The following is a 12395-nucleotide window of genomic DNA, read 5'->3' as shown; positions in this document are numbered from 1 at the left end:
TCTGCAGCCAGGAGGTTATGAACACACCGAGGAATCAGTCGTTTATATGGCAAACGTGGTTATTTTATTCCGATAGATTAAGAATGCAAAAAAAATCGTTTTGAATAACATTTATTTTCCATGAACAACACCATAAATAACAGAATATACAAAGCTTTAATTATTGCACGTTTGTATAAGTTAAAATATCTTACAATGAGTGGATACGTCCAGCAATATTTTCAAGCACAAATACTATATTACATTTTGACATTACACCATCAGGCCTAACGGCCTACAGTAAAACATTTAGTTCCACTTTTGAAAAACCTACATCCATATCAGTAGCCCGATATATTCTGTTTTCATAAAGATCGAGAAAATTGTGTCCATCACTTTCTTTTGTAAGGGCTTTCTTGGGGGGGTTCTGCGGGTTTTATTTCATTAAGCAATTATACAAGGAATCAGCATATCGCCAAAGAATCTAACAGTCACAAGAGTGAGTGTGGTAGTCTGCAATGCTGCTGCGATTTTGATTTCTTTTTCAGTTCGTAGTTATGTATTAACAAAAACTCGAAAATGAACAGATATTTTCTAAATGAATAGAGGTTTTTCTACATGTCTGTTAAGTTCAAAGTCAAGTCTTTTTTTCCTTCAGAAGTTATTTCGCGTTTCAGCTGTAAAACTACTGATTTGGTCTTCGTTCATTCAAAATGCAATTTGTTTCTGGCTTAGTATTTCTGACAAAATGATGTAAACATCCAAAATTCGCCTGCCAGATACCTTCTACATGCACTTTTGTTATCTTATATAGCCCATTTTTAAGATAAAAGTAAAAATACCACCGAATGGATATTGTACAGTAATTACTGAAAGCGGAGAAACTGAAATACTGTATTACATAATTTAATGAGTTAATTTACAAGAGATTGACAAAGGACCCTGTGGGAAGGATGCACAGTGAAAAAAAAACTGTTAGTTACATTTTTTTTCCAGAAGAATCCCATTAAGCGAACAGTGAAGTGGCTCTATGGGGCGTATTATGGAAATTTTCGAGGTTGATTTAATGAGGCTGTTCACATCAGTTCCGTACTGGTTACAAGGAAAAGTGGACACAGGACGTCTACAATATAGGTTTCCAAAATTAAAACTGGCAGTGGGACAATGAGGACGTCGAGTTTTTGCAAAATCACTTCAGATAACGAATACCACATTAAATCCTGTACATTCTATGCACCATGAACAATCTTTTATGTATCAAGTCTCTTATCTATCTCTTCTAATGACTTCCCTTAGCGGGTTGTTAGTATTTGACAGCAGGTCTCTGCGCAGGGAACTTTTTTTCCAATTCTACATTCAAAGGAGGTCCATCAAGGTACATGATTGGCAATTTTCGTCATAATCTGCACATTATTAGCATCGGAATTGACATGGCAATAACATTGGCGGTTTCTGATGTGTCTTCCTCGAACTTTGCCAAAGTCCTCGAGGAGTTTGTTTCTGGCAGCGAACACTTGTCAGATACCCGGTGGTGGCACTCCTGGGCCAAAGCAGTAGGCATGCACATACCCAATTTCACAGAAAAGGGCCTTCATATAAAAGTGTACAGAATAAATGGAATTGTGTTCTTCCCAAAGTGACCTTCATCTGTAGCATTATTTAAAGAGACAGTATCCAGATGTGGTTGGACTGACTTTTAAAATCTGTTTCAAGACAGTTTTACCTTCTTGAATTTAGTCCCAAAAGTCTTATCAAATGCTAATGGGCCCAAATCATATCCATTAAGAAGACGATAATACTTTAAAAGTTCACAGTTTCCTTGTACAATCTAGTATAACGAAGAGAACAACTAAAAGAATTTTTCAAGAGTCCACGGGGAAAGATTCTAAAATATTTCAGCCGCATCCAATGAGTTCCGGGAAGAATGAATAGGGCAGGGTTGTCCGTACTAAAAGGATAGCATGTCTTTTTAAAACAGTTGTGAATGGAAATTTGCCCACGGTTGCACCAAAGCAGTACTCACTAGAAGGGCGATGGATTAGAAAAACCGAATTTGGCAATTTACCACTAGTGTCTCCATTGGCCTTGGTGAGAACCACCGCCGGGTTGAGTTATCTGGTAAGGGAGGACTCCTCCCGCTGGCCAGGCGGTGACACCGCTGCTGATTTGCTGAGCACCGCGGCCGAGTAGGGAAGAAAGCTGCTCTCCGACCTCTGCGCAGCCGCGGTGCACGTGAAGTCGGAGCTCGAGCTCCTAGGCCCCAGCGCGCCGCTCTGGTTGCTGTGGCAACTGAGGCAAGAGCACGGCGCAGCGCCGGCGGGCGTCGAGGCAGCCGCGGCCGCGGCCGCTGCCGCCGCCGCCGTGGCCGCGCTGCTGTTGAGCCCGTGTGGCGACTGATAGAGGCCCGGGTGGCGAAAGCTGCAGAGAAGTTCGGGCCGCGAGTAAGGGTGCGAGAGGGCGCGGAAGGTGTCGAGCGGGCGGATGGAGGTGGGAAAGGGCGTGGCGCCTGTGGCGGCGGCGGCAGCGGCTGCCGCGGTGACGCCAACGTGAGGGTAGTAGTGCAAGGGCACGTGAGAGTGGAAAGGGTAGGGCAAGCTCCCAGTGGCCGCCGCATGGGTCATCATGTAGGTATAAAAGCTTGGGTCAGCCGGGTGGGGCCATGACATAGCTAGTCGCTGTCTTTTATCTTTCATTCGCCGGTTCTGAAACCAAACCTGGATCAAGAAAGAAAATGCACAGCGTCAACACATTGGAATCCAATTTTCCTATGTACTCTAGCATTTTGTACACCTTAAATAGAAAGGAATGCTTTGCAAATAGTGTTTTAGTTCATGCATTATCACTCTGAAAATCTAAGGGTTCCGTTTATAAAAATACTATTAAGTATTGCAAAAGTAATTCTAATTTTCACAAATTATTCAGAATGATAGTTACGAATATACTACATAATAAATTACTTTATCACGTGAAACACATTAATACATGAATATTGAATGAAAATGTGCAATATAATTATTTAACCGTAAGTAGAATACTCGAATTATACAGTATGCACCTTGATAGTTGTTTCGGGTAGATTTAAAGCGGCCGCCAGTTCACATCGCCTGGGTCTGGATACATAGTTTTCTCTGTAAAACTCTTTCTCTAGTCTACCGATTTGTTCTCGGGTGAAAGCAGTTCGATACCGTCTCACCTGGTCAGGACCAGAACCCGAATTGCCTATTGAACTGGAGTTGCCGTTCAGGTTCGTAATACTGGAGCCATTCGACGAAGTATTAGTTGAACTACCATTATCAGAATAAACTGGAAGGAGAAAAATAAAAACGTGAACGATCGGTAAAGCATGAGCAGAAATTAATAAGGCAGCTTTGATGCCACATAATTAATGCTGGCTGTCATTATTACAAATGGTGACTGTTATTAGAGTCAATAAAGTTCTATGAGACTCTGCATAACCAAATATATCCAGTTAATTTGCGGTAAGTTTCGGTAATTATGTATAGATAAAGGTTCTGAGGTATTCATCCATTAGCCATTTGAATTAACAGAGAATGGATAACCTCCAGCCTCTTCTTAGTCGTTTTGCTTCATTTGCAAAGCTAGTTAGTATTCTTCGATATTTTACTTTTCAGTATTTCAACCAGAAACAAAGCGCACGTCTGAACTGGCAGTTGTTTTAAAAGCAAATATTTTGTCGTGGACAAGATAAAGGCCCTTTAGAAATTCACAGAGCCGAATAAAATACGAGGTTTTTCCCAATAATTAACCGTTTAATTTCATAATCTACAGTTTAGATAATGGTGCGATCGAATATTCACCGCGAATCGCCTTTCAAATATCAATGCTTGTGCAGGTATACATCCTATTGAAGAAAATATCGTTGATGTAAAAATAGGGGTTTCATATAACTTCCTTGCAGTTATTTTTTAAATGAAATACTTTAACGCTGTTCATGGCTCTATGTCCATTTCAATGCTATATTTGAATCCAGATGGGTCTTGCAATATGAGTTTAAAAAGAAAACGCATGCTTTTTACGGGCCTGTTTTATTTTGAACGGTTTACAGGAAATAACGCAGGCATTCTGAACATTGCACATTTGTTTTTACGGTTTATTTAAGCAGAATGTATCAGTTTTTGGTTTCTATAATTTAAACCTTAAATGGAAATACGTTCACAATCTTTGATGCATCACTACAGAGTCTTTCCCCAAAATGGTTTTATTTTCTGTACCTTCACATGTCCTCGTGCAGAAGAAAGCAGATAAGGATTTTCGAGTAATGTTTAACAAATAAATGTTTACCTTTGTTTGTATTTTCTTTGAGATGCGTTGTACTGACACCGGCAGGAGAACGGAGTGTCGAGCATCCCACATCAACATCACTGTTCATTTCTGCTTCTTTTTCCCGACTAGTAAGTTCTGGGTAAAGGGAGAATTTTTTCCTGCTTTCCGAAGAGGAAATTTCAGGCGAGGACGTGCTGTCGCTTGAATGTTGATGGTGGAATAAATTGTCTATCTCAAATTTGCCGTTTGTTGAGGTGTCCCCAACAGTGTTGTGGAGGGAGGCGGAAGTTGGTCTGGGGCTGAGACGACCACTGTGATGAGAATTTTCAAGGGCCTCCTCCACCGCATTTCCAGCTGAGTCTGACAAATTCGAAATCCTTTTGGCAGCAGGACTATGCAGACCCCGTTCCATCAGAATTATTTCTTTTCTTATTCTTTCCATCCCGAAGCTGAGAGCAGGTTGCAGGCTGATACTGCACTAATGATGATCTTGCAGCTGGGGCCAATTCGCATCCAGCCCCGCAAGTGTCTCGAAATTTATCTTTTTGGTGCAAAGAAAAAGTGTTATGTCAATACGAGGGAACGACTGGTCAAAATGACCCGCGCTTCCTTTCTCCCGGTGTGTCATTCATCAAACTAGTGCTCGTCATTAAGGTACGAATGACGCTGTTCGAATAATCATTTATTGTAACAGGTTTATAAGCAAATAAATACAAGCGTCTGTCAGTGGATGATGAAGGCGGCCTAGCGACAGGCAAATACATCCAGGTAGAGAGGAATTAGAGGACAGCCCCTGTCCTCAGCCGACGATCGCATGCCCGGATGCTCTGGGCTTTGGCCTCTGGGGTGAAATTGACAGTCTGATTAATAAAATGAATATTACAGCTTTTCCCTGTACATTTAGCTAGATCATTATGCTCTGATTTTGCTTTGCAGTTCTTGCAGGGTTCACATAATAACATCTTTCTCACCACACTTTTGGTTGTCGGGAGGCGAGCGATGTGGGTAAATGGAAGCATCAAGTTTAAGGATTTTCTTTATACATCTCGATTGATTATATTTTGAACATTTGGTCAGTTTGGATTGAAATGTCATGATGTCTTTTTTATTGACAATCTGAAGTCGGATTTCTTGCAATTGTACTTTTTTAAGACCCTGTCTCTTCTGTTCCCCATTTGCGTGTTTTCCCTTTAATATCTACTCCCTCAACCTCTTGTCTTATCATTGCCCAGTTTACCTCTTCACGTACACCAATACAGATAACCACAATTTTAATCGTTTTTCTCCATCCTTTACATTGGTATGAAATGTACATATTAGGATAGCGTGAATGGAGTTTCCTTAGTGTGTCCTTCATTGATATATCGTGCCCGATCTATCAGACGTTTAGACAATGAAATATATGTTTGACTTGTAAAGCACATCACAAGAGCGCATCACCGACACAATACTTCTACTGAGATGTACTGCATAATTGAATAAAGTTTTATTCCTTTCGTTTATAATTAGCCTTATGAGGTGATGTATTTTGTAATATTTGACATAATTTAGTTAATTAAATATTATGACATTGAGATAGTTCAGCTGCCACTCTGTACCTCCCTCCTCTCTGTCTGGTTACACTTAAATTATTCATTTATTTGAACATAAAATATACTAACTGTACTTATATTATTAGAGACATTAAAGGAAGATCCTTTTCCATGAAAAGTTATAAGGAGTATTTTCCTGTACTTTTTTTTCCTTTTAAAGTCAAACTATTAATATATAATTTTCAAAGAATCGCGAAATAAACGAAGAGGTTAAGGTTAATCCATAAACTGTGGCGACAATATATTTATCTTGTGTTCCCGGCCAGAGAAAAAAATAATGTGAGGCTATGTAACATTTGCAGTTATAAGTTTTAAAATTCCAGAGAGGATTTGGAAGATGGAGAATCTGAGCGGACCAGCTACTCTCGGTGTTAATAGTGGTAGTAATGATGACGCTGATAGCGATGATGATAATGATGATGAATTTGTTGTTGTTGTCATCATCACCCGAGTTACTTTGAATTTCGAAATCAATGTTTACTAACGAAAAGGGAAACTTATGAGCTAAGTTGCGAAACGTTATCGCGAAATGTTAATTAAAACTTAACTGATATTTATTGTTCATATCACAGAATAGTTGCTTCCGAGTTCCCCTTTTGGGAAATGACAATGTAGCAAAAGCGTTCAAGATGCATAATTAATATTAAATAATGCATAGACAGGGCCTATATCATCGATGCTAAATGGCTTAATTAGTACTGTCCTCCATGCTGTGGAATCTAAACACTACCGCTCTGTCATATATAGAAACATAGATAATCCCAATATTTTTCTTACGGTTACCTTCAAAGATTACCATATTCATACTTTTGTACTCAGTACTTACTCCGATTTCCGCATTCAAACAAAACATAAACGGACAATAAATGTCGAAAATAACGGTAATAGAAACAAGGCAATAATAATATTGCAATTTATGGGAAGCCATAAGCGATTAATGTTAATTGTGGGTAAGAAATCATTAAAAGGCAGTATTAAAAGTTGCATGATAAAAATAATGCTTTCTTCCCATGGGTCTCGTGCAATAACAGAGGCAGCATTTTAATGTTATTGTTTAACAATAAAAAGAAGTTACAAAACATCATAAATTACCGAAGTACGGAATGCCATTAGATCTAAAGCGATACACTTTTATGTCATTGTAGGAACTCTTTGGACCACGAGTTCGTATCGTCTTATAGTTAGCAATCAAATTAACATATCGGATTCTTAAATGGTTCGCTATCTCAATAATTAAAAAGGTTGTATCAATTAAATAAAAAGCAGCATTCTGCAATGATGCTGAAACATTAATAACAATATTTTCGAAGCTTGTTTAATAATGTTATCTATGACTCGCCATTCAAAACGAATGAATATTATCACTAATTAATTCTGAAGCTTTGCAGTATTTTTGGATACATAATACTTAAAGAAAGACGAATGGAAGCGAATGGAACCGCACTCGGCCGAAATATCTGTCCTCTGGCGCCCTCCTCTGTTTTATTATTTTTCTAACAGTCACATCGTTCCAGAGCAGCTCCATAGTTGTTTTCGGCGATTCGCGGAACATAGATAGCAAATTAAAGATGAAACTCAGGATGTTGTCCGTATGAGTTAACTTCTGTATCGATCAATTATTTTACAGCGACACAATTCGAAAGTGTTGATACAAAAATAAATGCATATATTGATTTGTATTTAACTTCATAATAAATTGACCTCTCAAGTTGTGTGTGTGTGTGTTTGTGTGGAGTAACAGTGGCCCGTGACATTTTCAAACAGTGGATGTCGTAGAAGGTTTGTAATTGTCGAGATCAAGTGATGGGAGAAAAATACCAACTAAATTTTACATGTCCAAATCTATCTCACAGCCCAACTATCTGAATAGTCAAAACACAATCTCGTTGTAATTAACTGATTATTAATTAGAGGTTGATTTAAGACTGTAGAATAATGCCGATTTTCATTGACATAATACTGATTAATGAAACTGGCAGTGTAATGAATAGAGCACAAAGAAAGCGGTAAGCACATTGAACATTGATTGCTATTCTTGCTTTTATGTCTGTTTCGCATTTGCCATCAGATGTTACCCATGATCCAAGGTACTTGAAGTTGTGAAGTTGTGAACTTGTTTTTAGGATTTCATTTCCCAATGCGCTCCTACAGTTTGGGATATAAGGTTTCTTTGATATTATCATTACTTAAGTTTTCTTTTTGCTTAAGGTTAGGCCAAGTCTTTCGCTCTCTGTGTTGATGCTAGATACTAGTTTCTGTAAATTTAATTCACTGTTAGGTATCAGTACTGTATCATCTGCATAGCGGAGGTTGTTGATATTGAATCCTCCTATACTTATTCCAGGTAGGTCTTGTATGGTTCTCATGATGTTTTCACTGTACAGGGAGAACAGGTCAGGGACCGTGATGGATGGAGAGACATGATCGCCCACGCCGAACGCAAGGCACCTGAATAACAACAACATTGAGCATGGCTTACATTATTTAATATACATTGAATTGTTCTGTGGATCCTCGATTCTCTGATACTGATTTCTAATCTTTATATTGTAATTAGCTTTAAATTTATGTTACTAGAAAGTTTTAATCTGGTAGTAAAGTCAAACAACTGACCAAACCCCGAGAAATAGACTGATCACAGCAGTGCAGTAGTAATCACTTTAACTCGCTCAAAGAAGGTTTACAGTAAAAGGCTAAATATTTGCTCTTCCGTCTAATGCTGGTACGCGAGGTGTAATTCTGAAGCTTAAAGGGTTATAGCGGGCAATAAAAGCTCCTTAAATGCTTTTTGTCTGCCGCATGCTGCATTGTCACGAAGGTTTATTTCAGATTACAGTTCAGAATTCTACTATATTATGACTCATTTCTGGCACTCGGTGTAACAAAAGACATATCTTTACACATTCGAGGTAACCAGCAACCAAATCGTCAAACTTAGAAATAAATTTATTATCAAAGTACGTATTTGTTACTATATACTACTTTAAGATTAATTTTCTTGCAGGCATTTACAGAGAAAAAAGAAAGAGGAAGTAGATACAAAAGTCAGCATTGACCTTGGGTCAACAACTACAGTACAGATGTGTCATTCTGTGATGCAGTTCGTGTCCTTGACGTTTGTTCGCAGAGTTTAATTTGCAAAGAGTCCACACTCTGTTTTATTTGCCAACTGCAGTAGAGTTGCTGCAATAAAAAGATCAGGTAGTTTGGACCAGGGTGTAGTATGTGCTTAATAAATAGTGCCATTTTCTGAGAGGTACTCATTGCCTACACGGGTACACCATTCTCAGTATTTTAAACAAGGACGAATTTGCACTTCCAAGTTGTGACAGGACGTACATGTGAAATTATATCTGCAAGGGTTGGAGTGAAGACAACCATTAATTTTAGAGAATTTATAAGATGGATTCGACGTCGCTGCAGTACAAGCTGACGTTAGAGACATCTAGCGATAGGACGGTATCGTTGCAAGATGGAGTGCGCCCATTTGACATGAAACCAGTACTTTCCACGAACGTTGGATTTTCGCCTACTATGTTTCCTTCGGCTTTGAAAACGACTCCAAGTGGAAGATGTCACGGATTGTATTCAGAAGACATTTCAGCTTGTGGTTCGTATGGAAAGCCAGATCGGGAGATAGTTGCTATCTCACCTGAGGCAGTTCCATTCACTGCCAACCAGTTTCAAAGTGACAGTCATATATCTTTGTTTAGTAACTACCGCCATAATCCTTGCATTAGAGGAGAAGTCCCCACAAGCTCAACAATTTATCAGAATTGGGCATTAGAATATCCCCGAGCGACACCTGCCCAAATCCGGGCAGATCCCAGTGACCCGGACACGTCTGCCTACAACTATTCTCAATGTTATGGAGCAACTATTTCAGGAGGAACGTTTCATACTACAAGTTCCAGCACCCCAATGCATTTAGGTCAGTCTGTTGACGCATGTTGATATCCTGCATATCAGACTTTCAGTGGCGGCTGACGTGATTAAAGATTGCGTTCATTTTCCATAGATGTTAAATAACAACAAGGTTGCTATTTTCTTGTTTGATTGTGTTTACTTTAATTTGAGTCTGGTCTCAAGGCAATTACTTTTAGTAGACGAAACCGAAGATACGCGACGAATTCACCTAAAGAAAACAATCCATTGTTTCCTATTAGCTTCTCTTCTTTATATGTATTTTTAATTAAAACATTTCAGAGGCCAAGCCAAACTTTTAAGTTTGAGAATAAAGTATTTTCACCTAACGAGGTAAGACGAACGTCTGCTTTTGTTGAAAATCAAATATTTTGGATTTAGTCTCCATCCTTTGAAAAATATATGGACACATTGGAGCCAAATTTGAAAAAAAAAATGGTATACGACAATTCATTTTACATGCTTTAAACTAAATGCACATGTATTTCTTGAAGATTAATGATTTTGCATTTAAACACATTGCCATAGATTGCATCATTCGACATTAATAGAACTGAAAATTTAAATAGATAACAAAATAAGTTAGGATGGCATCAGCAGTATGGTTATCAGAGACTTCTACGTGTAAAAAAATTATATTTCCTTAAATTGATGATAAACCTGCTCATGGATATGTCTGTTACTTCAGCTTTAGGATTTACATCGCAATGGTCAACGTCGCAAAGCCTAGAAAATAGACGAAGGAAGAAACGAATCCCTTACAGCAAACAGCAAATAGCTGAACTGGAAAAAGCTTTCGAAAAAAATCGATTCCTCACCCCCGAAATCCGATTAAATATTTCTTTTAAATTAGGTTTGACAGAAAGGCAGGTAAGACTATCTCTTTTCTGCTTTTACAAAATGAAAGAAGTGGAGTACCTGGGCGACTGTGTTCCGCAACAGGTGTGCGTATTTATTCTCATAGAACATTAAACCGAGGCCGTACATATTTGCCATATTTTGTTTTTTTTAAAAAAATTATGCTTCTATTTTCAGGTAAAAATATGGTTCCAAAACCAGAGACAAAAAGAAAAAAAACTTCTTCGTGTGCAACAACCGGTGCTTTCAAGCTGCTCTCGAATCTGAAAGGGGAACACTTTTATTCAAAGGAAGCATAGCTTTATCAGTTACAAAAACATCGTTTCTAGGACGCAATGGCTAATTGTGTCTCTTCAAATATACATGGACATAGATGATTCAACATAGATCATTTTCATTCTTTAAGCAACTGTCTGTGTGGGGAAATGATTTGACTATACTGTAAGATTTAGTTTTGTTTGCGTTAAACGATATTAACGGGTTGATTTTGCTAAAAGTAGGGAACAAGGAATAGTTACACTATGCATTTAATTCTTAATAGAGATATTGTTTGATTTGCTAAAATAATTATCTGTAAACCATAAAATCTAACAAACACTTGACTACTTAGAATGAAGTAACTGATTTTCTGATGGTTACTTTTAGTGACAAAGTGATAATATTGGCAGGGGTTGCATAGGACTTTGCAGATGAATGATTTTATTTTCAGGTTTGAAATTATTTGAAATACCTCATTGTACTGCATGTGAATTTTAATAAAAGTGGCAACTTTGTGAAGGCGCTACACAACATTCGGTGTGCATCCAAAAGTTTTAACCTTGTCTTTCCAAAACACGTTGAAATATGTATAAGCCAGAATTTGATTGCTGGAGACAATTATGTATGTTTACATAACGCATTTAAATTCAAAAAATACAAAATAAATCCAGGTTCTATTTAAATTATAATATATACGTATCTCTTGATTGATCGATCGATCGATTGATTTCTATTTATCTGTCTGTCAACCTTGAACTCAATTTCAGGGAACACGTAAGAATCAAATGTATTTTTCTGTGAGGTTTTTCATGACGAAGTTTCTGACCTACAATACATGAAATAACATATATCTGTTGTGCATATAAAGAAAAACTACTTGCATGGTAAACTTCGCAGAACTGTACTCGGAAAGTGTTAGCTATTAACCAATTACAAGAGAATCGCTTGAATCAGTGATTGTCAGATGTATAACTCAAGGTCAAATCAAGGCCGAAGCTTCTAACCAATGTGACATTTGATTACAATTATGCATTTATGAAGGACGCAAACGCTTCCACCGACACTTCAGAAACAATGAATTCTTTACGGAGTCATCTTTTGCGTAGAGCAGATAATCTGAAAGCACTGTCGTAGTACGGAACAGTGTTTTCGAATAAATATTCAAATTATCTTTAAATCAATCGATCTACGTATATATACATGCAGGTATGTCTGCCTGAATGTATGTATCTACCTGTATTCCCGTCTATCTCTGTGTTAATCTGTCCAGTGTCTAATTTTGCTTCAGGATGATTTTCACCTTGAGTATTTGCTTTTCTCTTTCTGTTTTGAATTTTAATAATTACATAGTTCCACTATAATAGGCTCACTGATTTCGTAAACAAAAGTAGAATTTCCATTTGTGTTCCTGCGGGAGTTCGGTTGATAACATTATAGTAATTCTGCTCAGTATTATTTAACTCAATATTATACTAAACTCAAATGCTATATACGATTATA

At 37.8% G+C, this 12395-nt stretch overlaps 2 protein-coding genes across 2 annotated transcripts; one reads left to right on the top strand and one right to left on the bottom strand.

Moving 5' to 3' along the window:
* Positions 1-73: 73 nt before the first annotated feature.
* Positions 74-5230, bottom strand: evx2 (even-skipped homeobox 2). The gene is made up of 3 exons (XM_073047148.1): positions 4282-5230; positions 3035-3282; positions 74-2693 (listed from the first exon to the last, which is right to left on the bottom strand). The coding sequence occupies exons 1-3, from the start codon at positions 4703-4705 to the stop codon at positions 2091-2093; spliced, it is 1275 nt and encodes a 424-aa protein (XP_072903249.1). The 5' UTR covers positions 4706-5230; the 3' UTR covers positions 74-2090.
* A 4027-nt stretch (positions 5231-9257) lies between these two features.
* LOC140727398 (homeobox protein Hox-C10-like) lies at positions 9258-11523 on the top strand. Its single transcript, XM_073044678.1, has 3 exons — positions 9258-9786; positions 10468-10649; positions 10815-11523. Exons 1-3 carry the CDS (start codon positions 9258-9260, stop codon positions 10902-10904), a joined length of 801 nt encoding a protein of 266 aa, XP_072900779.1. The 3' UTR covers positions 10905-11523.
* The last annotated feature ends 872 nt before the right edge of the window (positions 11524-12395 follow it).

Source organism: Hemitrygon akajei, chromosome 5, assembly GCF_048418815.1.
Source record: "Hemitrygon akajei chromosome 5, sHemAka1.3, whole genome shotgun sequence".
NCBI lineage: Eukaryota > Metazoa > Chordata > Chondrichthyes > Myliobatiformes > Dasyatidae > Hemitrygon > Hemitrygon akajei.
This window is presented reverse-complemented; position numbering and strand designations above follow the sequence as displayed.